This window comes from Microchirus variegatus, assembly GCF_963457635.1.
Source record: "Microchirus variegatus genome assembly, chromosome: 1".
NCBI classification, from domain to species: Eukaryota; Metazoa; Chordata; class Actinopteri; order Pleuronectiformes; family Soleidae; genus Microchirus; species Microchirus variegatus.
The window spans coordinates 16,576,202-16,604,090 of NC_139802.1; the positions used below are offsets into that span (position 1 = coordinate 16,576,202).

The 27,889-nt window shown below is 40.6% G+C and overlaps 1 protein-coding gene across 1 annotated transcript; it reads left to right on the top strand.

Moving 5' to 3' along the window:
* Window positions 1-1,424: 1,424 nt before the first annotated feature.
* Window positions 1,425-27,711, top strand: cep192 (centrosomal protein 192; the record flags this gene model as incomplete). The annotated part of the gene is made up of 52 exons (XM_083900268.1): window positions 1,425-1,532; window positions 2,929-3,163; window positions 3,529-3,636; window positions 4,024-4,181; window positions 4,284-4,345; window positions 4,663-4,789; window positions 4,883-4,995; window positions 5,288-5,386; window positions 5,493-5,642; window positions 5,771-5,921; window positions 6,093-6,316; window positions 6,604-6,726; window positions 6,898-7,053; window positions 7,225-7,498; window positions 7,588-7,737; window positions 7,836-7,900; window positions 8,021-8,245; window positions 8,858-8,999; window positions 9,115-9,197; window positions 9,294-9,572; window positions 9,869-10,622; window positions 10,756-10,873; window positions 11,069-11,225; window positions 11,327-12,018; window positions 12,146-12,309; window positions 12,611-12,759; window positions 12,886-13,116; window positions 13,237-13,362; window positions 13,824-13,964; window positions 14,086-14,146; window positions 14,266-14,405; window positions 14,753-14,845; window positions 15,635-15,753; window positions 16,045-16,242; window positions 16,789-16,879; window positions 17,366-17,545; window positions 17,638-17,898; window positions 18,046-18,167; window positions 19,253-19,362; window positions 19,802-19,961; window positions 20,197-20,287; window positions 20,410-20,488; window positions 20,702-20,825; window positions 21,060-21,165; window positions 21,245-21,482; window positions 21,690-21,766; window positions 22,032-22,127; window positions 22,273-22,392; window positions 23,421-23,533; window positions 23,742-23,868; window positions 25,414-25,472; window positions 27,579-27,711. The coding sequence occupies exons 2-52, from the start codon at window positions 2,991-2,993 to the stop codon at window positions 27,709-27,711; spliced, it is 8,292 nt and encodes a 2,763-aa protein (XP_083756394.1). The 5' UTR covers window positions 1,425-1,532; window positions 2,929-2,990.
* Between the last annotated feature and the right edge of the window lie 178 nt (window positions 27,712-27,889).

Consider the following 27,889-nt stretch of genomic DNA (forward strand, 5'->3'; position numbering starts at 1 on the left):
GGGAATCCTTGATATTTTGTTCTTGGTTGCCAGAATTTCTTTCATTATTATAACATTGTGGCCATCATGTGGAGGATAAAGCGGTGGAAGATGGATGGATGGACTGTATATTTAACAGTATTTTCTAGTCTACACGTAAACACACGCATTTGGTGTCACTGATGGTGTCAATATCACCCAGTGCTTATGAAAGTCAGAATATAGATATTTAAACGAATGCTGCTGTCATCTGTAATGGAATTATACACTTATTATTTTAATTATTTATGTTTTTTTTAATTTTAAGATTAGTTTACAGGATTATATTCTGGCTGTAATGAGCCGATATTTTTCTCTGGAGACTGATTGAACTAGATGGGGTCTATTTAAGGAAGCGGGTGCAACAACTGTCCAGAGCCACTCCTTGTTTTCCAGGTATGAAGAGCAAGCAGCTGATCACTGGCCTGACTTCAAATATGAAACATTTTACTGTAGGAATCACGTCACGGTTGCAGTGCATGTGTGAAAAAAAAAAGCACCTCTCCTGATATTAGGTAAAAAATATAAGTGATATATCGCTTCTTTTGACAGGGCAGATACAATTTCATGTCATAGATGGCTCTCATGCCTTTTAGTCTGCTGAGATGTGGAATGCATTTGCTGGCAGCTTTCTCAGCGGGCAGCTGTCTGCTCACCAAGGCTTTACTGCAGCTGCCTGGCAGAACACATGGTACAATAAACTTGCAGTAACTGTTATGGTATTGTGGCATCTGACTCCATGTCAAACAGGAACAAGTCTCATGTGGGGCAGTCTCAGATTCTGAAAGTGCAGTTTCTAAGCTTTCCAAAGAAACTATCTGAAGAAGATGTGGCCATTTTAATCCTCAAACTAGTTTTGTGAGAAAATCAGAAAGTTTCTGCAAGATTGTCACCCACCTGATGAGCCACTAGTTTTTACATTCCAAAAACCTTGGAATGTAAAAACTAGAAATATATTCAATATGTTAAGTTCATTAAAAATAAATAAATAATAATAATAATAATAATAATAATCATATAAACAGCATGGGTATGGTGTAATGGTGAACAGATTATGGCTTACGTTTGAAAACTCTTCTTTTATTCATGTGCACACAGACAATGATTGATTCATCTTCATCAGAAGCCGTTTTCCAGTGTCCGAAGTGTCAAATAATCGAACTGCGTTGATGGACACGGACACCATCCAATGACGGCCCTTGTCCCCGCCCCTCTCTTGTCTCGTGTCCAATCAGAGCGCTTGTTCACGGGTTAAGTCTTGCCCTCGCGGGCTTCCTGTGGTTTCCGGGCGCTGTTTGGTCCGAGTACGATCTGTTGCACGGTTTGTTTTTCCCACAACCGCCTTTAAAACTTTGCCGAAAAAAAGAAACACATCTCACTCACTGGAAGTTACTTTTGCAGCTCGACAGTATGACAACGCTCGTCGTTGTTTCTCGTTTGTAAAGACGGAACTCCGAGTTTGGGGGAACCGAGAGAAAGAAGCCGTGTCTCGGCCCGCCTCTGGAGTATTGAATGTGAGTTGAAGTCCAACTAATGCTAACGTTTAAGGTAAGATTTGATGTTTCTTGTTGAAATGGACAAGTGTAGAGTGATTCTATCGGCTGTGTTCGCTTAATAACTAACATAACTATGGTATCTGTTTCTTCGCTTTCAGTACTTAACCCCAAACTTATGAACCAGTAGGGTGCAGGGATTGTACTGGCGAGTTTGACAAACCCATTTGTTTTTAGCAAATAGGTTAGCTAGCATTACAAGTCAGCTAATTTAACGGTATGCAGCGTGTTTCGTAGTAAAGGGCAAACTCTACGTTCAAGTGGAAAAAAAAATACCTTTATATTCGACTAAACTCCTTCAACAACTATCGTAAATCCCCCCTGAACTGCTGTGGGTGTATTGTAAATGTGCACATGTGACTTGTGAATGGAACAGTGTATACTTGTGGTCCAGTGCAGTGATGGAGGCTCTGATACTGTGATGGAGAATTTGTGCAGTTATCCAGCATTTCTCCTCAGGGTTTATGAGTAATAATTCGCGTGATCCAGATCATGCTGTGTGTTAATCAGTGTGTGTGTGTGTGTGTGTTCGAAATTGATGTGTAAAATGGTGTATTTGTGTCTATTTAAATATATTTGGTATAATGGGAATATCATTCATTCATGTATCCTCTATCACCATGGTTCTCAAACTGTGGTACAGGTTCCTCCGGTGGAAAATCCGAAATACCTTTTTGCCTTATATATGGAACAAAAGAGTATATTATCGGTCATTGTGATAACAATTCAATAAGTTGAGTGTGGTGAATTTCTGTTATCGTGATAAGTGTGAATAGAGATGAACATTAATATTTCATGTGAATGAGTTGAAAAACATTTCTAACTCCCTAATATACAGTCCCAGTGATTTATTTTTTAATGTTCCACAACAGAGAGCCACATCTTTCCTTGTGACTTATAATCTTATTAAACTAGTAATTTTCCACTAAAACAACATGCCAGCCATGTTTCTGACCAGCATAAGTGGTGACAGAAGGCTATGCCTGTTTAAGTTAAAAATTATATTAAAACCTTTTTTTCCCAGTCATCGGAAGTTATCATTCCGATGTATAGTGAAACACAATTATTTTGAATAAAAAAGGGTATTAAATGGTGAACACGGGTGGTTTAAGATGGGATGCACGGTTGTGCTGTACTTGCTGAAATGTGGGGTGCAAACCTTCACGTGCATGTCAAAGACATACATCTCTCATCAGCAATAAAACAGTCCTATGTCCAATCCCTGTGTGTAGCGCATCTTTCGGTTTTTTTTTCACCACGCAAACACAAAGCAAAGCCCTGGGCTGCATCGTGAGGTTAAACACATTTTTTTAGTAAAACGTGTCCGTTTCCTTGTCACTTTTCTTAAACATTACAGATGGGCTTCACCTGAGAGGAAACCGAGCCACACCTGGCCGTCCACTTTCACCATTCTAAATCATGGCAGAGAGTTTTTTCAAGTTGGAAGATGAAGTCCCCCCCAGTTTCCTCAGTGAGTCTGTGGACAGCTTCTGTGGCCGTGCCACACTGGGGAATGTGACACTGGGCTCAGGCCCAGGTCAACCAGTGGCTGCATCTACAGTGGCCAAAGTCAGACCCAGATTTGACATAAGGTGGGTGCTTTGCTGTTTTTTTTCCCAGACAGATGTGACCCATTTGTCATACACGGCGGCAACGATTATTTTCAGAATCAGTTAATCTGTACATTATCTTCTTGATTAATTAACAATTTATTTGGTCCACAATGTCAGTTAATCAGTGTTTCCCAAACCACAAATGTGTTAGTATATCCACAATCAAAATTAATTTGTTTGTTATCAGGAGCAAAGAAGCCAGAAAGTATTCCCTTTTAAGAAGCTGAATACTTAAACTGATCAAATTGATTATCAAAATGGATCAAAATCTACTAATTGATTAATATTAAATTCATCTCTGTGTGGATGTTAAAAGCAGTTCTGTGTGCTGTTGCTTTTTATAGAGAAGATCCTGGTGAATCATATCTGGATGACAAAGATTTGAAGCAAACCAGCTCACAGTCATCTGTCGGAGAACAGCCTAAATTTGCCCTCAGCTTTAAAGATGACATGTGAGTGTGTTAAGCAGGTTTATGCATTGCAATGTTGACTGTGTTATGAAGTTTATTGTGATTTAAAATTAGCCTTTTTAAATGTATGCAGAAGTTTGTGAAGTAGCCATCCTAAACATTTAACTTTTTGTAAGCAATACAATATATGTAGGTTTAATTATGTTACATTTTTTGTAAATGTATGGACATTTTATGGCTTTAGGTCTTTTGTTTCTGTTAATTTTGTCTGTATTAATGCATGTGGCTTTAAAAATGTTGTCTTTTGTACTTTTGGCATGTCTATAATACATGGTGTAAGTAAAATGGTTACATTATTCACTTTTTACCCATGTTTGCCTCCACTGTCATTACTTATGTGGTCTTAATACTACGCCACCTTCATTACAGGGAAAAAGCAGATGACTTCATTGCAGCTAACCGTATTTCAGACATGCTGGTGAAGATTAGTCTGGATGAGAGTGTTTCTCACAATCAAGTCGCCAAGATGAGTTTACCTCACAAACAGGTGGGCTCAGTCCACTGCTGGCCCACAGAACTTGAAACGGGTAAATTCTCCCGTTTCTGTCCAGTATTGACTAATTATTTTTCCTAACTAGAACACCTGATATAAAATTGTTGGATGATTCTAATGGACCCTTTTCTCACAGATCTTTCAACAGGACTTCTGACGCTTCCCCATTTTGGTCATAAAGACAGAACAGATGCTAAGGTACCAATCTAGCTGACCTTCACAAAAAAATGATGTGTTGTTGAACATTATCATTTTAGTGTACCTGTAATAGGTTCTTTGCAGTTGTGCCTAACCATCTGTATATTGGACACATTTCTATTCATGCCCTCCATCTTTAACAGTTATTTATTTGTTCAAAATGGTAATTTAGACTCACTGAACACTTTATTTAAACACCTGTACTTTTTTCCCGATCTTATTGAAACAATTTTCAAAAAGATGCCAAATCTGTTTTTAATATGATTTTTTTTATTTTTTTTATTTTTATGAATGTTATTTTTTCTATACACGCTCAGTCGACACCAGCTGCAGTTGGAGACGACGGTGTGCAGAGTGAGGGAATGGACAGTGACCATTTCAGTGGCAGTAACTCAAGCTTCCTGGCTAATGAGAAGCTCATGTCTGTGAACAGTGACCTGACAGGTATGACTCATCTGTCTCTGCTTTTAGTCATGCAGAAATAAAACAGGATTTGCTGACATGTCTTTATATTTTAATTATGTTTCTGGTTCTCAGATGATGACACTGACCTGAACAATTTGCCTGATGAACTGGAGATGTACTTCAATAAGCTGGTTCCTCCGGTCATGCAGAGAGGCAGAGTGGAAGGCCAGGAGATCCCTTCAACTGTAAGACACTTGCTGTCATATCAGATAAAGCAATGGTCATATCATAACCTGTACTTTTTTATTTCTCAATATGAACGGTATATTTTTACTCCTGTTCAACCGAATACTGTTGTGCAGACAAGTGCACATCCTGCTTTTTGGAGGTTTTGATTTCTTGAATGCCAGGTGTTGACAGTCCCTACTTAGTCTGCATCTACAGGAGAAATCATGAACTTTTGGTTTCTCACTGTAAGAGAATATTTAAATTGAATGCACATTTTCAACCGTCATTCCCTTAATTTCAAATTCACAGGGCCTCCCCGCCGCTGCTGCTGCTGCTGATGACCCATCAAACATACATTCTGCAGAGCCAGAACAGTACAGGAATCAGTTCCTTGATAACTATGATCAGGTGAGTACAGTTGCTCTGAAATCAGTTTTAGTTTTTTAACAAATATCACTCAGTCATTACTCTTTAAACCCTTCAGCCAAGTGTATATCCTGTACTCGTATTTCAGGAGGACTTCAGGATGCCTGATGTGCGTCTGGCTGCTACAGGAATGGACTCCTGTCCTGCCAGCGATGAGGACACTGAGGATGAGCTTGAGTCTGCCAGAAGGAACAATTCTATCAGAACACGGCTTCTACCAAGCACCTCCAGACAATTGGTTAGCAAAAATAATGGCGGATTTAATCGTTTTGCACGTCTCTAGTATCTCTAAAATGTACTGTACTGTATTTTTTTCTTAAAGCAATTTATGCGGTTTTGTCCATGCATATATACATGTGGGTACAGGTTGGAGAGAGTAATCGTCCCAGCTTCAGGCCAGGTTTAGAGGGAGGCAGTTCTGATGATGAGTCTTTCAGTGGTCGTAGTGGTCCATTTGTGACTGGGATCGAACACAGACGATCTGCTGAGGGACAAGTAATCAACCCTCCTGTTACAGGTGGGTCATGTTTATGTTTGAAAAATAATAATGTTGACCATTAAGTAGCAGTTTCTTTATCGACGTGTAGCAACTATGAATGACGTCAGTCAACATTTCCTTACAGCCTTTGGACGTCCAGTTTAGTAAATGCTCTCAAAATCTTTCTTTTGCATCCCTGTGTGATTTTAGGGGATGGAGGAGGTGGGGATGGAAGCAGTGGCAGTGAGGAAAATGGAAACTATGGCATTGCTTCAACCATTCCTCTTCCATCGACTAACATCCAGACCACGTATGATGTCCTCCGTGGGCTTGGGATTGTGGGTAGCAGTGCTGCTGGAGAAGATGATGATGATGATGATGGTCTAAATAATCTGGCTGTACAAGGAAGGAACAGCCTCTCCAGACGCTCTGAGGTGAGAATTACCTAATTGGCCTTAAAAGTCTAAACAATAAATGTAATTAAAAAATATTACATTCTAAAACATTTGTTGTTACAATGGTCACAACTTGCCTTGTAAATTATAATTTATTTAAATAATTCGAGTCAAATGTTAGCTCCCGTCAACATGACATTTAGCACAGATGTACAGATGTGTATATTTTCATTTTCAATTCTCTTAATTTTAGAGATCGATATTGGGCATAATGACTTTTTTGAGTTTTTCCACTTTTACCCCTAAAGAGTTTTGTTGTCACACAGATGGGTGACCGTGTGGGTCCTGTGGGAACAGGGGAGGCCAGCTCTTCTCAGGGGACATCACTGGGAACACAGAGGCTCTCTCCTGTGAACTGGAGCATGGTGCTGGACCGACAGGAGGCACTGGTGAGAACGGATGTATTACAAAAATGTAACTGGTCAGATAGTAAGCATTTTTATTACTTTACATGGCATACTTAAGCATTTTATATTGTCTTATGTTAAATTGTGTTTGCAATTCAGAGAAGAAAAAAAAGAAAATTTTTCATAATATTGTGATTGATGTGAACATCCCAGGATGCCATGGAAAGCACAGAGCCTGCACCCTCCGCTGACCGACTGCTGGATTCATTGTACCTCAGGAGTGGAGCTGGACTCAGAAGACCCCGGGACTTTGCAAACGTGTCTGTCTCGCATCTTCAAGGCACCCAGGGAAGCTTCCATCTCTCTCAGGTACTGCCGTATGTTCGCCATGGAGAACATGTTGTTAAATGTACTCAAGATTACTGTCCATTTTATAGGTCTTGAATTGAAAGTGTTAATTTTACCTTTAGAGGTAAGACTAAGGCATTAGTACCTGCTTGCAGCTCTCGCTAAGTTTTTGTCAACCAATCTCCTCTTTAGGTGCATCTCCCAGAATGCAGTGACATGGATGAGGATGAGGATGATGATGGAGTAGATGAACCTGATGGTGCCAGGTCCTCCTTAGGCATAAGGGGAGGGCCTTGCGGTGACGTTACTGCTGCCGAGGTCTCAGGCAGTAACAGTGAGGATGAGGCAAATCCCCTCTCCACCTCTTTGGAAGCCAAGTATTTTTCCCAGAGCTTCCACCAGGAACAAGAAGACTTAGATGAGTGGAACCACTGCCCAGACAGTCTGGAGCAGGAGTTTCAACAAGGCAGGCTGTCTTTTTCTTTGACACTCGGTAATATCTCAGTTAATACTTGATATTGGTTAATATGTTAATCACATTGTTTGTCTCTTTAGGTTCCAATGCCACTCATAATGTGGTATACCAGAATGAAGAAGGTCAGTGGGTGACAGATCTGGCATATTACTCCTCCTTTGAGAAAGAGGTTGATGAGAAGAAAACAACAAATGCTGGCCAGTTTCAAAATGAGGACTTTGTTAGTGCAAGTATGTACTAAGTCCACAGTAATATATGGAAATAGTTTTTGTATATGCACAATGCATTTACTGAATTCAAGATTGTGGTCCCTTTTCCTCCTTCACAGATGATGCTTTGGAAAAGATAGTTCAGGATCAAGAGGTGTTTGAAAAAGAGCACCAGTTCATACAGGTGTTTAATACACTCATACACATGCAAATCTATGTGGCTTGTATAACTAATAGTAGCTTTGTCAGAATTCTATAACATAACATCTACAGCTCTTGACTTAATGTGTTTTTATTCACATAGGAGGAGAAGATTGAACCGGCCAACAGCAACACTACCTTTCAGAATGACTTGTCTTGGAAGACGCCAACCAACAGTCACATCCTCATGAGGGCGTCCCAGGTCTCCTCTGACTTTAAGCAGGGGGACCAGAGTTACCTGCGACTCTCTTTCGGGCAGTTTATTGGACAGCGCTCTGAAGCCCTGGGCTGTTTGGGCAGCATGAGTGAGGTGGATGGAACTAAACGGGTCAGTTAAACTGTTTCTTTATTTAACAAATGTAATCCCATTGTCTGGATTGTTTAAGAGGCAATAGGCAGGATTAGAAGGAAATTAATTTACACGTTTGTTTCTTATGTGACATTTTCTTCAAGGTGATTCCTCCTCTGAAATACTTTTCTGATATTGAGGTTTTTATTGAGGTGTTTTGTTATGTTTATTGTCTAGTGTTTTGGGGTGGTGAAGGCACTATGCTGCTCTCTGTCTCTTTCTGAACTGCCTTGTGATGAGTCAAAAGCCTCCCATGATGTGACCAAATTAGCAAAGGATATAAATGGAGCCCATGGGTGCAGAAGTGTTGGACTATCTAAGATCACTTGGTTTACACAATAAGGAATGGAAATATTGCTTAATAATGCCAAAAAATACCCTGTCTATTGTACCCTTTAGCTCTGCGTATTAATACTGATGTACAAATGAGGGCTTGTAACTGAAAAGCCTTTTTTTTCATTGGTAGGATATGCTTGAGAAACATTCATGGTTTAATTTCTCGCATTTGTCCTCAGCCGTGCCAGTTGCCTTTAGCGTCTAGAGTCCTCAGAGGAAACATTTAAGTGTATTAAAAGTTTGTTTGTTCTCTAGCCATCCTTTGGTTACATCATCACATCTCCAGAGAAGAGGGAACCATTTGCCCTGATTCACCCCACAGAGCTCTCCACCACAGACGAATCTCCTCACAATGACACCATGGAGCTCAGTGAAGCAGACAAAACACTTAACCCAGGTTCGTCCACAGTACTACTGATGTTGACGAATAATCATTAGTTCATATAGCAGCACCTTTTTGAATGTGTGATACTACAAAAACTATTCTCTCTGATGCTTTTTTTTATTTGCAGAGGACCTGGACAAAACTCTCGAGGCACCACATGGAAGAATATCACCCAAAGGTGATATTAATTCACAATGCAGTGATCAGGAAGTACAGGTGTGTTGCTGGATGTGCTAATATTTGAAAATCTCCCTTGGATCACACACACACACCACTTAATTTCTTTCATTTTCTTTACATCTTTAGGGCCCTTCTCATGTATCACCTGACCACCATGAGGGTTCTTCTGAGTCAAGCATGGGCAACCAAACCTATGTCACCCCCGACAGTAATAGCAGTCAGCTGATGCTGAGTATCAGCACGATTGCTTCAGCCATTGCTGATGCGTCTATGAGCACTGACCCATCACAGCTGGCTGCCATGATCATGGAGCTCTCCAAGAGGAGTAAGACAAGGAAGCCAATGTCTGCGGAGTCTGCTGGAGCTGCTGTCAGCAGCAAAGAAGAACCACTTTCTCCTAAACACGTAAGGCTCTGGTTTTTCTACCAGTTTCATATTACTCTTACACAAATCATATCGCAGTCTAATCTAGAACTTAAATACCTACACTCCATCATTAGAAATGTATTATATCTTTGTGTGTATACATAATATTTTCAGACAATTTAACTCCTTGTACAGACTCTAGAAATTTACAAATTATTACCTATAAGTATGAAGCAGGAATCTGTTAATACATTTATGAAAGATGAACATGTAATTGTTTTATTTCTTAAAAACGTGAACTAATAAAATAATAATAATGTTGTGTGTCTCCACAGATCCCCTCTCAGCCAGAACAAAGTGCCTTATTGGAGCAAAGCACCTATGTTGGAGAGCATAGTGCCTTTGACATGGAGAAGTACTTGAAAATGGCTGATGTGTCCACCACCAGTGATGCCTCTGTGGCACACACTAGCTTTGACCTGACCAGATGGGCTGACTACCTCAGTCGGAAGGAACCTCAGTCAGGTTACCCGGAGGACCAGAAAAGCATGTCAGTGGAGACTGAGACTCAAAAAATGTCACCTTCCATGTCCCATTCAAATGAACCGCCACCAAGTAACAAGGTTGAATCAAAAAGAAGCTCAATTCCTTGTCCTCGAACATCTATCAGCTCCTTCAGTAGATCTGTGGGATCGGGGCAGTCTTACACACTCGAGCCTCCTGCAGATAAACTGGTAGCTTTTGATAGCACCACTTCTGCCATCAAGAATCGTACTTCCACAGACAGGACTCCCACAGAAACTGGAGTAAGGCCAGGGGACCAAAACCTCTATGCTGCCGCACCTTGCCGGCCCAAAACCTCCCCAGGAAGGAAGAAAGGACAGTCCAGTTTGCCTTGCCGTAAAGGTCATTCTCCCCCTACTCAGAGGGTGAAAAGAACAAGCCAGCAGCAGGACAGACGCAGTATTTCTCCAGAGAAGAAATCCCTACCCAGTAATATGGCAGCTACTCCACTACCATGTAGTTCTGTGGAGAAACAGGTTGGCTTCTCTTACCAAAACATCCAACCTCCACAAGAGACTGCATCTGGTAAGTAAACACCCAGTAATATGTACCCAGTAGTTGTCTGGGCAATGGACACCAATTGTCAGACAAGTAGATGTCAGTACCTGCAGATGTGGTATATGAGACATTATCATGATGACATTATTTTGTTCCTCAGAACTCCCAAAGGCTTTTCCAGAACCCTGTGTAGAGGAGACCCAGTATAACTTCAGACCATCCACCTCTCCACTCACCCACTCCTCTCCAAGTCAGACCTCCATTCCCAGCGCTAATGGGTATTGCATCACATGTTTCTACACATTGTATAAAATTCTAATACTTGTTATAAAATTGTAATTGCCAGAAAAGCCATTATGAAGTATTTAACTTTAACTTTGATTATTCTGTTTAGCTGGTGCTTTTTGCTGAAGGTGCAGGACATTGGCATCCAATATTTATTAATTTGCCTTTGGGTCGTCTTGTTTCCCTAGTATGGTGTCACCGTCTTCGTCCAGTGGAGGTTTAGCAGACAAACGTCCAGGTCTTGACCTCTCTTCTCAGTCTACCTGCTCCAGCCCAAGTCTCAGCAGGCTCACGTACATCTCAATGAATGATAGCACTGTCATACCTACACCTGAGAGACAAAAGGTACCATACTGTACAGTGAATGTTTTCTTCTCCAGGTTAAGAAGAAATAGTTCCTTTCTGCATGATCCAAACTTTTTGTTTGATTGTTTTCTGCTCCACAGAACAACTGTAGCATGGCACTTAGCACCACCATCATCAGATTTAGTCCAACTCCACCTGTGGAACCAGATGAGCAGTCTAACCTTGATATTCCATCCCTGCCTAAAAGCCTGGACCAGGTGCAACCACAACACTCTAAAAGTCTGGACCCACTACCAGCATCGCAGTGTAAAAGCCCAGATCCTCCACGCAGCGGTTCTGTCCTGAGCTGTACTCGCAGTCAGAGTGAATGTAACTACCACTGCCCTGGGGAAAGAACAAGTGACCTTGCAGCTGGTTGCAGGGCACACAAACATTTCTCTGAATCCAATGTAAGGCAGCTCACCAAAGTGGACTCAGGCTATTGTAGCAATCTGAACATTCAACAAACTAGAAACATCACTGCTCCCGAGAGCTCCCAGCAATGGGGAGTTGTCGGCTCTGCCCCATCCTCTGCATATGCCAGTGGCCTTGGCATTCCTCCATCCTTTTCGGAGGGATTTCACTATGTGCCCATCCCCAGCTTTAAGCCTCAGTGTGCTGGCCTCACTGACCTTCCTCACCAAGGAGACATGCAGTCCCTCCTTACTGGACGCTCTCTCTACAACTCCCAGCTGCCCCGGCAGTATTTGGGATCTGAAGTTGCATTACATTCCGGTGCTTATCCTGTTGGAGCAACAGGCAATGTTCTCTACAGTGTGCCCTCTACAGGCAAGTCTTATTTTTCCTCTTGACAATTTATAAAGGTTTTTAGCCATATTTGAAAACCATTTGTATGTCAAAAAAATGCTGATTTAACAAATGGAATACATGTTAAATTGATTCTGCTGCCTCTTGCATTTCTACATCTATCAAACATCAGGGCCTCTGGGCATTTCTGCAGCTGTTGGCCCTCATCAGCTCCCCAGAGCCCATCAGAACCAACAGGACATTGCAAGAATGGCTAAACCCTACAGTCACTTTGATACAGAGCCCCTGGTGACAGGTGGACTGGATGATCTGAGAGGTAGCAGTTGTCTTGTTAATTTGAAAGTTTCAAAATATTGTTCTGATTCTTGTTATTGGAAGGCACAGTGACTTGTGGCTGTTTATTGTTTATACCTTAACTAATCATATCTCTGAGCAGCAGCCTGTTAAAAAGAAAATGATTTTCATGTGCACAGCAGAAAATTTGCATCAAGCAGTTGAGCTTTGAATCTCAAGTTTTTGCATGTCATTATCTTCAGTCACAAAAAAATGAGTGTCTTAACCTCGACCTCTGCATGGAGTAGCAACAGTTTCAGATATCATTCCACTGTCATCCCCAGGCCAAGTGGTTGTACCAGGGGAACTGAGCTTCCCTCATGCCTGCTGTGTAGGCATCGCTTCACAGACCTCCCTCAGCCTCTTCAACCCCTCTGAGAGATGGCAGCAAGTGTCAATCACTGTCACTAGCCTGGCTATTGATGGAGAGAAGGTGAGCGGACATCAAGGGTGAAAGTGATGACTCGTTCTATGCTGTATCAAAGCACATAGACATGACTAAAAGTATTGCCCCCAAGACTCAGAACTGTGTTCATGTCTTCAATATTACATTTTACAGGTGGAGAGCTTGCCTTATCAGTGGCTGATGGTGAAGAACAAGACGATCATTGGGCCAAAGGGTACAGAGGAGCAGAAAGTGTTGTTCATACCACCACAGCCTGGTGTTTATCAGTGTGTCCTCAGTGTTTGCTCGTGGCCCGCGTCTGCTGAGACTGAGATGGCTGCCAGGGCTTCTATCTTTGCTAAAAGGGTGGTGCTGGTTGCCATAGCAGAGAATCCTTCAATTGAGGTGAGATCACACTTTTAACTGAACACTAACTTCAACATGACAGTGACTTTACTGATTAATACTAAATATATTGAGCAGTAAATCTGTAAAACTGGTTCATTAGTACCTTTTGATTTCTAGGTGGAAGCAAGCAAAAGTGGATTTTTGGATTTTGGAGACCTTTCTGGTGGCAGCGTCAAATCTCTTCCTCTCAAACTGCTCAACAAGACCCATGCCACAGTTCCCATCCGCCTGGTCATCAGTGCAGTGAGTAGGACTCACTCATTTGACTCACTTCTACATAGTCTTTGAGCATTATAGCATCAGCAATGTACACATAGTTATTCACAACAGTAATGCAGTGACCTCCAGTGGCAGCTGGATGAACCCTACCATGTTAAGGCTAGAACACAGGTGCATGATCAGCTTGGGTTTACTTTGGGTTAAAACACCCTGTGACTTTTGAAGACAACTTAAATATATCCTGGGTTTAAACACATCTAAGCTGACAACAGAACAAAAGCTGAGTCTTTATCTAAATGTTATCTAAATGCGTTCACATTATGTAAATTAGAGCAGCATAATGACATCTTTTAAAAGCACAATTTAAAAGTAATTTAATGTGATATCGTAGAGGCATAGTCGACATAATGTTTTCGGAACCTAAGTGCTGCACAGCATGAATAAACTGTACCAAAGATTCACATTCTGAATCTTAACTCCTCCAGAAGGCTACAGCATGGCGATGTTTCAGCTTTTCCAAGCACCCTGGTACCATGACACATGAAGCAGCACAGCAGGCAGGACACATGACCCCAGTGTCTTCTCCCTCAGTGATGAGTCATGTGATGCCTGCCAGCTATGGAGAGGTCAGCTGCTAAAAATGTCATTCACTTTTTTTTTTTATTTTGTGCTTCACCTTTTGGTTTGTGATGATTGCATACTTTCAATTGCTTGATAAATGTTCTTTATGTTATGGATAAATAACAGGATCCACCAAGCTTTGTGGTCTGGGTGCATTTCAAAGCTCCTGAGAAGTATACAATTTCAGGTAATTAACCGTAACTAAATAAGCTTGGGACATTTTCATAATCAAAGGATAATCTGAAATGTCAATATAAGTAAAGATACATTTTGTTAACCTCATTTTTTTATGGTTGTGTTTGTCAGGAGAACTCGGTCCAGCCGATGAGTATGTTGCCCGAGTGGACATTGAACTGGACTCTCCTGGTCCGAGTCATGTAATTTGGAGCATTCCCCTCAGTGCTAGGTCTGGAACCGCAAGGGTCCATGCTCCTAAAGACCTGCAGGTAGTCAAGCTGCCACACGGCTGTTCTCAGATTGATGATGTAGTTCTGCTCACTTCCAGTACATGATTGTCAAAACAGCTTAGTTTGTTTAAGTGTCTGAAATGTCATTGATATTTTCACTTTTTTCCTTTTCAGTAAATTGTCAAGATTTGTAAAATGTTTAATTTGCTTCCTTTACGGTGTAGATTGACGGTGATTATTCTTTTGTGGTGTTATATTATTGCACGTGTACTGTAGAATATATTCTCGTTAACTATAGTAATTCACATTATTTGCGTTAATTTTTCACCTTCTTTTTGGCATCTGAAGAATCAATGGTGAACTTTGTCATGTGCTCCTTTGTCCAGACTCTGAGCCTGTCTGCTCCACCGGGTAAATCCAATAAACAGACGTTGCCATTGAAAAATGCCGGAAACATTAATGTGCAGCTGAAAATCAAGGTAATTCTGACCTTTCCTCTCCTCATTAGATGTGTGATTAGGGTAAAATATGTCACACATAATGTTGATTTACTGATATGTTGCTCCTCTTTTTCTTACTCACCTCTCATTCTTATTTCTGATGCAGTCTGTAATTCAGATGTTCTGTTGCTATGACAGATTTCCATTATTCAGACTTTTTTGCAGTTCATATTTTTGTGGCATGCCTGAACCAAATAATCACAAAGATACTTGGATCTGGAGAGTGTAGATACCATAATGCCCCCTACTGTTGTGTATACTATATATTATGTATGTGGCGAGACTAGTAGGTAATTCTAATGTATATCTTTTGGGGGTAAATGGCTTCAAAGGTGTTCTTGTTTGGTCCACTGTGACCTGCAGGTGTCTATAATGGCTGTTTTCACATGTTCAGCTGCCACATATGAAAAGCAGTGTTTCCTGACATAAAACAACCACAGAAAAAATCTGTCAAACACCCCAAAACTATGTCTGTCACACTCGATGAGCAAAAGGTTTCACTGAAAATAATTGTGTGAGAGGAATGGAAATGGTCTCCTTTAATCCCCACATACTTGGTTTCATGTTTATCTTTCCTCCTTCAATTTTCTTTCTCTTCTCACCCCATCTCGACTCACCTGTCATGTCTGTTTTCATCCATTTCTACTGCATTTTACTGTTACCTCCTCAAAATGCTACCCACTCTTCCTTTCTTGTTTGGTCCAATTTTGGCATCTTCTCAATTCCATTTTCTCAATTTTTTTCCCCCTCTTTCATTTCTGTGTATAGAGCAGCGATGCCGAGGGCTGTTTCTGTGTTGCACCTGAGGAGCTGCTGCTGAGAGAAGGAGAGGAGCAGGAGATCACTGTTTCCTTCAAAGCGCAAGACAACAGAAAATGCAGGGAGAGGTATATAAACAATTGGTATATTTTCATGCACTTCATAGCACACTGTTGGTTTTCTGTAGGAATCACGTGTCCAATTTCACAAGTGGGTTACATTAATTGAAGAAAACTAGATTTGTCCTGAAAGAACCTCATGTTTTGGTCATTTGTTTGTGTGTGAAAATGGTGGATGAAATGAGACATAATTAAATATTAAATATCATTGTATCATACATCACACTCCGTCTTAAATGTGTCACATGCTCACCAAGCACGTATATTCACGCACTGAAATTAGCCCTTTTTGTGTTGCAGTCTTCTCACCATATTGGTGTTACCATCAGGCCCTCAGTATGAGGTAACCCTGAAAGGAGAAGTTGTCCCAGAGGATTGTGGGAAAATCACCGTTCCTTCTGCTGCTGTCCTTGGTCCGGGACTGGCCAAAGACATCCCACCCATTCTGTCAAATAAACAGTTCCTAGCTTGGGGAGGAGTCACTCTGGGACGAGCTGTGTAAGCAACTTTTCAGTTTTTTAACCATTTATTGTATTACTTGGATAAAAAAAACACTCACTAGACATCAGTTATTCATTGGAACGTAATCAATAAAAAAACTTGAGGCCCAGTGGTCCATCTTATTCTATTAAGAGTTGTATAATGTTATTCATGGGAAGGGGCCGAAGGTTTCCATTGGGGATACTATTCCTCTGAAGTTATTTCAACATAATGCACAATTTGTTTACGCTTATTAAAGAAAGGTAAAGTACAGAGAGCATTCAGACAGTTTAATCCCTTCAGGGTCGCATGCATTCTTAAGGTTTGACTATGTTTGAACTTGCTATTCTACACAAATTAAGACACTTGGATTACAAAATGTCTTCCATGTGAATCAGCAGGAAGTTTTTCTTACTTACTTTAGAGATTAACTATGATTGCTGTTGAATCATGTGACCAATCGCTTTTGTGTGTTTGATTTATCTTCGTATTTAAGATGTGAAGTGACCTTGAGTGGTTAAAAGGCACTTATAAATAACATGTATTATTATTGTTGTTTTTCAGCCAACAGAAGCTGGTTCTAAGGAACAACTCTCCCACTGCCACACAGCAGCTACGGTTGCTTATTCGTGGTCAAGATCAGGACTGTTTTCAGGTAAACTGTAATATTGTGTTAACTGCCTTGTTCAATACATCCTCCTCTCCTGTATTTGTTTCCTTGCTGGACAAGGTTATTGTTATTTCCCGTTAATCTTGAGCTTGTGAGTCGAGGATTTACTTCAAACATTTGTGATGCACTGTAGGTGACCACAGTTCATCAGCTCTGTCCCTGCGCCACTTAAACCTAATAAAAAAGGGCACAAATGTATGACCTTTGTTACTCCCAGTCTCCTCATATATAAAACCATCCATCGTCTACCACTTTATCCTCCACATGAGGGTTGTGGGTCACTGGAGCCAATCGCAGGTGACACGGGATGAAAGGTGGTGTACACCCTGTGCAGGTCACCAGTCCATTGCAGGGACAAATAATGAGCAACTATTCACTCTCACACACACCTACGGGTAATTTGGAGTGTTCAATTAACCTCATGTCGTATAGAGACTATTTGAATACTAACTGCATGATTTTGTCACACAGCTCCAGAGTATGTTCAGTCCAGAAGAGCGTCTGACTCGTCACGGCGAGCTATCCATCCGTCCCAGGGAGGATGTTGCCATCCACCTGCTTTTTGCCCCCACCAGGGTGGCCTCAATGTTGGCCAAGCTGGAGATCAAACAGTCGGGGGTCCGACCTTCACAGCCTGGGGTCAAATTCACTGTGAGGATAGTTCCTCTGCAATTTTCTTTACTTTGTAGTTTGATAGATTGTCGTACTTAATTGAATTGTTTTGCTGTATTTGTCATCTATAGATTCCACTGTCGGGTTATGGTGGGACCAGCAACATCATCCTGGAAGACCAGAGGAAACAGGCAGACAGCTATGTCGCGACACTGACTGACATCGCAGTCGGTCGTGTCAGCAAAGTGTGTCTGTGCGTGAGGAACACAGGCTCTAGGGCGGCCTTCGTCAAAGCTGTGGCCTTTTCTGATGTGCAGACGCGATCTGTTTTGGAGCGGTCTGTAATCAGCCTCGCGCCCTCACAGTTTGTGCTGAAGGAAAGGACACAAGAGGTAGAGGAGAATCAAAAGAAATGCCTTGCTTTTCTTAATGCAATGTACAATAACTAACTGATGCAGAACGAACCTTAAGAAAAATGAAACATTGATGATTACTGTGTTTGTGCACTTGTTCAGTAATTATAATGTTTGTGTTTTTAGGTGATAACTGTGCTCATGAAGTCCACACAAAGAGAACAGAGCCTGTGTCAGTCGGCCAATGCACTACTGGCTACTGTCTGCCTGTTCTGTGGAGATGAGGTCTCCAGGCAGCAATACAGGAGGTGAGGCCCTTTTATTAAAGTTTAATAGAGTTCTGTATTTTTTATTTTATTTTGAGGTAATACTTTTGGCAGTTGTACAAAGTGTGTGCAGAAAATATGTCCGACGACCCTGAAAACCCATCCTCCGTTTCAGCTTCTAGGTTAAAACTGTATGAACATCACATATAAATATCTGGGGGAGAAAATAAAGTTACATTTTTGCGTTTGCTTTTCTTGTTGGTTTTTTTAATTGGATGGCATGCAGGTGGGGAAAAGGTAGATGTGAATATTATTTGATCAAACAAATCCCACACAGTCTAAAGTAAGCAGCTTGGAATCTTGAAGAGTTATGGTCTTATAATGGTCTAACAAGCCTATTGTTTTCTCAGATGGTTTTCTTCATACTAAATTAGTTCTAGACTGTGAGCATTGATGTGTGTGAGGGCGAGTGATCTGTGTGATTGGATCTGAAATGTGCTCAATGTGTCTTGTGCAGTCCACTCTTATACTAATATATTTCCAACTGTGACTGGATCACTCATTTTGGCTGTTGATAGCAGGTCTGAACAAGGCCATAGTAAAAAAGAAATGTCAGTTTTCTTTGTCCTTGATTTCTGAACCAATGTGTATCAATATCACAGTGCTTCAACATGAAAGTAGTGACTAATTAAAAGAGAAATGAGCTCTACTTGTATTTAATCTCTCAAAATAATTCATAGCTGCCAGTCACAAGCAGATTCTGTTGCATTTTTTTACAGGACGAGCACAGTGTTTTTTTCTTTTAAATCATTATCATTGTGCTTACCGTATATAACACCTCCAGTATAAATGTTATTATTGTTTATAAGACAACCTCATTGTCTTTCAAAAGCCCTCTATAGGAATGATGCAGAGGGAATTAAATGGTTGACATTTACCCGATGAACACGTCGTTCAGGTTTTTTTCTGTTTTGACAATAAAATCCATGATCCAGCCAAGTTATTTTCAATATTACTTTCAAAGGGCTGTTATCCACTCTGGGCTTCACATGCACACAACAACAACAAAGGTTCCGTTACATTTTATAAATCTGATTATGGATGGAGTTCATGTTTTGTTCTTTCAGACTGCTTCAGAACAAACCAGAGGCTGCGCAGAGGGCTCTGTCTGAGAACAGTCTGCTGAAAAACATCGACTTCAATGAGAAGTTCCTGGGAGAAGAAAATGTTACAGAGAGTAAGTTGGAATTATCCTGCTGAGCAGAAAAAGATCTGATCGGTGTTTAAACATATGATGGAGAAAAACATGAAACGCTTTGTTACGATGTCCTTGGAGCATTCAGGAAAAACTTAGCTGGAACTATTGCTTAAATAGATATAAAATAAATGCAAGAATCTTTTAATATGAAAATTGCCGCTTGTTTTTTTTTGCCCCAGTGGATTAATGTTTAAGGGCTGTATAATACAAAACCGCAGTTCAGTTATAGCCAGGTACCTTTACTCTTTGTTTTTTTTTTGTCACACAATCTCTGTATAATAGTCATTCTAAAGTGTACTTGTTAAAGGATGATGCATTTGTAACATTTTAAAGGTTGTTTAGGAAAGGCATTTTAAATATTTATGTTGTGAATACACACCAAAACTGTGCCAGACTAACGATTTACCTTCTTCTGTAGCCTGCGACTTGCCCCAGCGGCCGAATGAAGCCCATATCTTCTTTGGCAACATGAGTAAAGTGGTGGTGTCTTTACTGGGAAGTACAAAGAGCACAGAGTGCGAGGAGAGAGACGACATGGAAATGCAGCTGCCCTGTGCACAAGATTCAGAGACAATCAGGTACTGTCCAAGGCATCATTTTTCATGTGTTCCATTTTATTTTTCTGGTATCAGGCCAATACTGATGCCACTTTTTCGCTCATTCCTACTGTTATCACACAGTGCTGAGAGTATTGAATGCAATGTAGTTTGTCTATAACTGTCTCACTATGGGCCTGCACATGTTTTATAATGAACATATTGATTGTAGCTCTAATGAAAAACAATTCATCTTTTGTTCTTGTGTATTTCCCAGTGGTTTGGCAAATGGCAGCGTGTCTTTGGATGTGCTGCCAGTCAAGGGTCCCCAGGGTCCAGCGATGAGAGTGACTGAGCCCTCCATAAAGGTAACATACACTCTCTTCAATGTCTTGCATTATTTAAAAAAGGAAATTACATATGTTTCACTGCAATTTTGTTGGGGAGAAAAAAATCTCCCTTTCTGAATGTTGTCTTTTTTCCTCCTCAGTCTTCAGAGCCGTTACACCGACAGTCAGAGTCCTGGACCATCCATCCAGAGCAGCTTATCCTCACTACTCCTACCCTCAGTGAGTAGAATCTTGATTTCAAAAAGCTCCGTATTATGTGACCTTTTATTGTATCTAACGTTAACTTTGACTTCTACTTCGTCATATAATACGTATGCTACTTATTTGGGTGTGGTTGGCTAAACAGTCAGCTACAACCCACAATGGAATGACTCTGCTATTAAATATAACATAAGTAACCAGTTGCAATAAAAAAAAAAAAATGTTTTTCAGATGGTGCAGCTGCTACCAGTCATATTCGGATCCATAACAACACATCAAGAGAGCTGAGCTTTGATTTGTCCTGGCCTGCTCACTGCCTCACCATCACACCTCAGCACGGAGTTATTGAGCCTCAGTAAGAAAACAGTAAAGTGAAGGCTACGGTTGTCGTCAAACAAGGATTATTTTTTATCAATTTTGGCCTCAAAAAATCCTTTTCACACTTTGTCAGCTACAGTTTTCTAACATTTATATTTTGTGAAAAGTCTCTGTTTTTGCTTTGCACACACTTTAATAGGAAGGTCAAATTATGTCCTATGTGACTTACATTTTGTTAATTTGTCTTATTCCTTTATTTTTGTGAACTAAGGTGCCATCTGCAGATTTTGATCAGCCCTAACCCCTCACTAGCAAATAAATCTGCCCTGCTGCCATGGAGTGGACAAGTTTATGTCCAGTGTGATGGTCAACAGAAGGTATGGGACACAATGTGCACCTTTTTAAAGCAAAGACTGTTGGATTGTGAGAATTAACCAAATGTGACCAATGGTTTAGTTTATTAAGGTCCAGATTCGTCAGGACCTGGCTCTGGATGTGTCTGCAACCCCAGCAGACGTGACACTGTCGGCCCTGCCTCCTCATGCTGCCACCCCTGTGCCTCCTGTGGTCAGGCTCCCCACAAAACCCTTACTGTCCCTGCAGAGCCCACAGACTCCTCAGACACCTCAGGCGCTGGTGGAGATCAGCAACAAAACCATTGTCTTCTCCACCACTCCCTCAGGGGAAACATCAGGTAAGAAGCAGAGTGACCAGGAATGTTTATTTCTGTTTAAATGTGAGCTCTACACTAAAACTTTATAATCAGTAAGGGACAATACTAACCTACATGAAGTTTGGTGTGACATACTGGTTTGTAGTTGTAGTGTGAAGCTCTGCACAGTGTGTGCATCCCTATGGGAGACTCACTCTTCTTATTCTCTCCATTGCTCCACTACTTCAGAAGCCCAGCTGGAGGTGCAGAATAGGGAAGTAGAAGTGAGGTGGTACCTGTCATCATTTGCCCCACCATATGTCAAGGTACTCTTGTCTCCATTATCGCTTTCTTCTCATGACTCTTTTGTTCCGTTTGATGTTTTTGTTTACTCCCTTTATCGTGTCTCTCTCTCACCAGGGAACAGATGCTTTAACTGTTCCAGTTTCTTTAATTACATTTTTCTTTTAACTTTAAGATCAGCTTGTCTTTTCCTTTTGGTTGTGTTGATTTAATCTTGTAGCTGTTACTCTGACTATTGTGTGGTAGAAGTGACTTATAACGAGCTGTGCTCCCTTTTTCTTTCCACAGGGAGTTGACAACACAGGAGATGTGTACCGGGCCACGTACACCGCTTTCAGATGCTCCAGGGTCTCGGGAACTCTGGGAGCACATGAAAAGATGCAGGTATGCACTGGCATTTAGCTTGTATGAATCAGTAGATTTGGTTGCCCTGTGATAACATGCCACTATAACAAGTGAAACAAAAACGATATATATGGGTAAACAAAAATGGATCTCTTCCTCCAATGTTATTCCTTGCTCTTTCCAGGTGCCGATTACTTTTCTACCGAGGGACAGAGGGGACTATGCTCAGTTCTGGGACTTGGAATGCCACCCACTGTCTGAGCCTCATCAGAAAAGCAGAATCCGCTTTCAACTCTGTGGCACTGTAAGAACGCTCTTTTTTTATTAGATCTGTGGGGTTTATAAATGGCAGATACCTGTTGGGTTCGGACAAATGTTTTCAAATTGATGGATCTTCTGGCTGTTTTCTGCTCAGCACTATTGACATGCTTAGTGAGGTTTGGAGTGGAAAATGCAGCTTTTTTTTTCACAACATACTGCAGCAACTATGTTGGCCTTCTGTAGTAAACAGGTTTCACTTGAAGGGTTTTAATCTTGTCCAAAATGTACTTACCATAAACCATCTTCTGTTTAGGAAAAGCTTTAATTCTGAGTTTATTTAAAAAACAGTTTGCTCTCCTTTATCTGTGCTCTGTCAAAACCTTGATACCAAACATTAATTTAGCTTTTGAAGTGTTTCAAATGCTCAACAGACACTGATATGCAAAATCTAATTAACTTGTTTCCCACTCAAACTGCTCACTGCTGATTTGGCTTTGAGATGTATGGTTCACTGGAGAAGAAGCCCGTTCTAACAAATAATAATGGGTCCATTAGAAATGAAGACGCCGTATTTGGTTGAACCTTAACTGTAGCTTAGCGTTATGTAAGTGACAGAATTAAGAAATGAGAAAAGTGGGTAGTGTGGTAGGAAGAAGAGCCACCCTGCTGAGATGGGCCTGCAGGCTTCACCAATCTGCTGCTTTAAAGTGAAGTGTTATGACAGACTCAGTTAACTTAAGAGCAGACGCTGCAAATGGGATGTCGGATAGATGGCTCTACTCAAGTAGGTTCATTGGCTGTAATGGTAGTGCCTTTGTAGTTTCTCTATTTGTGCTGTGTTAAATCCTCCGAATACTAATCTATGTCTCCAGTTTGAGAAACATGTCAGTCTGATGTTGAACTCAATGTATGATAATGGTCATATTCATTTAAGTAGCAGTTATGAAAAGGGCATTTTTCAAATTATACTTAACCATCTATGAGGTTTGAAGTAGCATAGAGATGGGAGTCTTTTTTTGACTTTCTGATCTTGCCAGTATTATGTGCTAAAGTTTTGTCTGTGTGTTAAAGGGAATAAAGAGTGGACCGGTGGAAGGACCACAGGAAGGAGACAACACGCTAGTGAAAACGGAGGCCACGGTCAAGAGCAGGAAGAGATCTGACGCCTCAGCAGGCAAAACCAGGTAAGATGCACTGTACCTGTGTAAAGTCATTATCACTGGGTTCATTGGAGTACTTGGAATCCATTGTAGTTACTAGGAGATATTGAACAATGAGGACAATTTATCTTGTGTTGAGGAAGTCGAGATTTGAGTATGTCGATGACCTGGGAATGTATCCTCTTCTGACCGTGATGATTTTATGTATCCTGTTAAAACCTGTAATCCTCAGCCAGGAAGAGTCTGTGTGGAGAGGAGTGTATGCTCCACAGGATCTGTACTCCTTCCCCGCCACACGAGTGGGTGAGTCCAGCACCCTGAAGGTCAGCATCCGTAACAACTCCACCAACATGCATGAGGTAAGACGGCTGTTATTCTCATCAACACATTAATTTTTTCCTCACTTTAAAGTGGGCTCAGACTGTAGGAGTTTTCAAATCCTGAGAGATGTTGAAGTAAGGTTCCATCTCTCTGATCTCAAACATACAGGATATAAAACATATTGTTCTAGAGGGAGTCACAGAGTTCTCACAGGTCCTTTAGTGCAAGAAAGAAGTTAAGTTGATATTTAGTCAAATGTCTCCAGTTGAAACCTGCTGTTTCATGCGCCCTAAATTGCTTTGTGTTAATTAGATTAGGCATGCGCAGAACAAATGTCGAGTCGTAATTACTAGTGGTGTGGACGCTGTCCACTGTTGAAACTTAGAAGAAAACAGAGCAGAACAGAAATGAAGTGACACCTGGGAAATGCAAATTCCAAGATCTCTGGCTCACCAAAGAAAATTACAAAGACTGACTCGAGGAGACTGATCTCAAGGACAATCACTTGTCCAGATGCAGAGCGTGCTGCAAATCAATAAAAGTGGACGCCATGGGAGAAGCGGCTCTTACAAGACGCCGTCTCGTCTAAGCTGCGTCAGCACATTCAGCCCTTGACTTTGAGTAGGCTCGTCCTGGAAAGTCCTTGAAAAGTTTGATGTCAACCAAGGTGTGGGAATCATGTATTCATTACCTCATAAACTTTGGCAAGATCTCAGGAAGAAAGTGCAAACTGAGGCTACATCCATGCTTCTACATTTTTATTTAAAGCTAAAAATCTGCACCCTGACACATGTTTTAATTCCATATTAGAAATAATCTGCATACTCAATATCACTTGATTATTCATGTGCATGTCTGTGTAAACAGGAAGTTGATTCTCAGCCCTGTACTTGTTTAGCTTAGTTCCAAAAAGTTTCATTAATTAGAGACAACAGTGTTGAAAAGTAAGAACAAGGATTTGGGTTATGAAAACAACAAGGCCAAACGGAAAGTAAGTCTTAATGGAGTTCTTTGATAGTCCGGCCGATAAGAACCAATTAGGAAGTGAATGTGGTTAACTGCATCGTCCTCTTCAAAGGTCTCTATTTCTGACTCTACTAAAACACAGCTCTGAAGTTTCTAAACTAAAACAGCGCCTGTAGCAGTTTAAACGTCTCCATTGCCAGGGCTCTAAAATACCAGAGTAATGTGGATGGCAGATCTATTCAGAGCAGAATTTTCATGTGAATGTAACCTGAATTAGGATTAACCCATTTTAATAGTGAACCCACTTCACTCTTGCAGAAACTGAATTTCTGTATTATGATCACTTGTATGCGGTTTTATCTTTTCCAAAGAAGAAGAAGAGCTGTCACACGGAGCAAAAAAAATTAAATAAGTTTTCTTCATGTCAGTCACTTTCATAGTTGAGATTTTAACAATGCAGATACTAGCTCACATTATACAGTACACACACTGTTGTTAATAGAAACTGCATGATTGACTTTGTCTTGTATGAGAACTGTGTAACAACCACTAACAGCTGTTACTGTGCTGTGCATGGGTTTGATATGAGATGTCTGGCTTCTCTAATTGACTTGCAGCTGAAATTTGTAAACACTAAGGAGCCATTCTACATCAAGCATTCCAAATATTCCCTGAGGTGAGTCCAGTGCTTATTATTCTTCACAAACACTATCCATTCTGCACCTTTTAATGATGACAGCCGACTGAGCCACCGGGAATCACATATTTCAGGAATGTTTAGTAATCTATGAAATGACGGCGTAGCTCTTTTTTTTTTTTTTTTTTGTTTCTGCTTTCTACTTCTTTGTTGTCAGTGATGTTTCTATGCATTTTTTGCATAAAATTTGGTATCTTTGTTTTAATATTTAGCTGTTGGATGTAATATTATCTGTGAATTTACATTTCCCTCTCCGTGCCTGCTCACTGCGTCAGGCCGTGTGAGATTTTGGGACTCGGTGGATGATGTTACTACAGAATAAACGGTACACTTGAGGGCTCGAGGACTACTGAGCTGTGCTGGCTGTGTTGCCTTTAGGGATGGGACGATATACGATTTTAATCACTTGTGGCGTTTAAAAAACGCCATCAGAATAATGACCAATTGGAAAACATTCAATTGTTGCATAACTTAAATATGCTATTCCTCAATCCTCATGATTTATTATGATCTTAGTCAAGATTTTTTCACTTTCGTTTTATGAAATTTAGAGTAATTGTAATTGTATAGTGAATGGAAATTATTAATCGGGATAATCAAGACATTAATTTTTCACATCGTCCCATGCCTAGTTGTCTGGCCACAGGTACTAATTGTGCTGTGTTTGGCTCATGGGGAGCATGTTCAGAGTGGACAGAAAATGATTTTCTCTTTTTTTTTTGAAATGGCCAAATTAATATACGGTACAATACTATAGAACAATTTAACAAATCAGTTTCCTGCAGTGTCAATATACTCCCCTATCTGGAATCCTGAATTGTGAGAATCCTGCATCACCGACATTATATCCCCAGAAAATTTCAGTAAAATCCATCCTGTATATAAAGTTATGCTTCTCACAATCAGACGGACGAATGCAGCCACAATCATGACCTCCTTGACATAATTAGTATTCTGTGGGGGAAATGCATATTGGAATTGATTTACTAAATCAACAAAAAAATATTTTATGTTATGTTGACATTGTAAACCTGACCCTGCCTGTACAGTTGGCGTGCTGTGCTTGTCCTGTGCTGTGTGTGGGTTTGTTGTAGCCTTGTGTTGACCCCGGCATGTTGAGCCTTGTATCATCCACCCACTGTTTATTTGTCATGATGCAACACTTTGTGTGCACATGGAGGAGTTTCCTTTTTCACTACAGTATTTGTGAGATCAGTTTTTTTTTTTTTTTTCTTTGCCCTAGCCTCATGTCATGATTCATGGTTGTGTAGTGTTTCTCAAATTATAGTTTGTGACACACAAACAGCGGGTCAATGAAAACATTCCAGACCCATGAATTAAAATGATAAAGCTCTGAGTATAATATATGGTAAATTATCTTGTAAACTAAATTGGTTCATAGATTATTTACACTACCGTTCAAAAGTCTGGGGTCACCGATACAATTTTTCCAAGTTTTCCATTAAAAGTCACACTTTTATTGATCAAATGAGTTGCAAAATGAATAGAAAATATAGTCAAGACATGACAAGATTAAAAATAATTATTTTTATTCAAAATAATAATTTTGTCCTTTGCTTTGCTTTCGTCAAAGAACCAGAACTGTAATATACTTGCATAATTGCAAGGTTTTCAAGGGTTTTCTAATCATCCAATAGCCTTCTAACACGATTAGCAAACACAATGTACCATTAGAACACTGGAGACATGGTTGCTGGAAATGGGCCTCTATACGCCTATGCACGTATTCCATTAAAAACCAGACGTTTGCAGCTGGAATAGTTTACCACATTAAAAATGTATAGTGTATTTCTGATTAATTTAATGTTATAGTCATTGAAAAATGCTTTTTCTTCAAAAATAAGGACATTTCTAAGCGACCCCAAACCTTTGAACGGTAGTGTATGTCATATTATTCTAAGAGAAATGCACCAGGGTCCCCCCAGACTTCACGTTTCAGACCTTGACATCTGATTTAGTTCAATCCTCAGTATTTGCTGTCATATGTATGCACTCTTAACATTTCAAATTGAAATAAATCATTTGATTGTGTAATGCCTGTTATTGTTCTTTCCCACCCATTAGATCACAGCACTATCTGAAGCTACCCGTCCAGTTCAAGCCCAGCACTCCAGGCAGACACGGCGGCTTGCTGCTCATCCAGTCAGAAACAAGTGGAAGTCTCGTTATCCAACTGACTGGTGAGGCATTGCCTTGAACTCACCAGCTACCATCCTACGCCACCCCCTCATAATGACTGGCAGAAGGGGAAAAAACTGCAAAAATGCAGAGGATCAACTAAAACAAAAAACTGGACATGTCATCATATTTGGAAGTGTGGACTGAGGCTGATTAACTGGAAATGACTGTAGGTAACATCTGCCTCTAGATAAGCC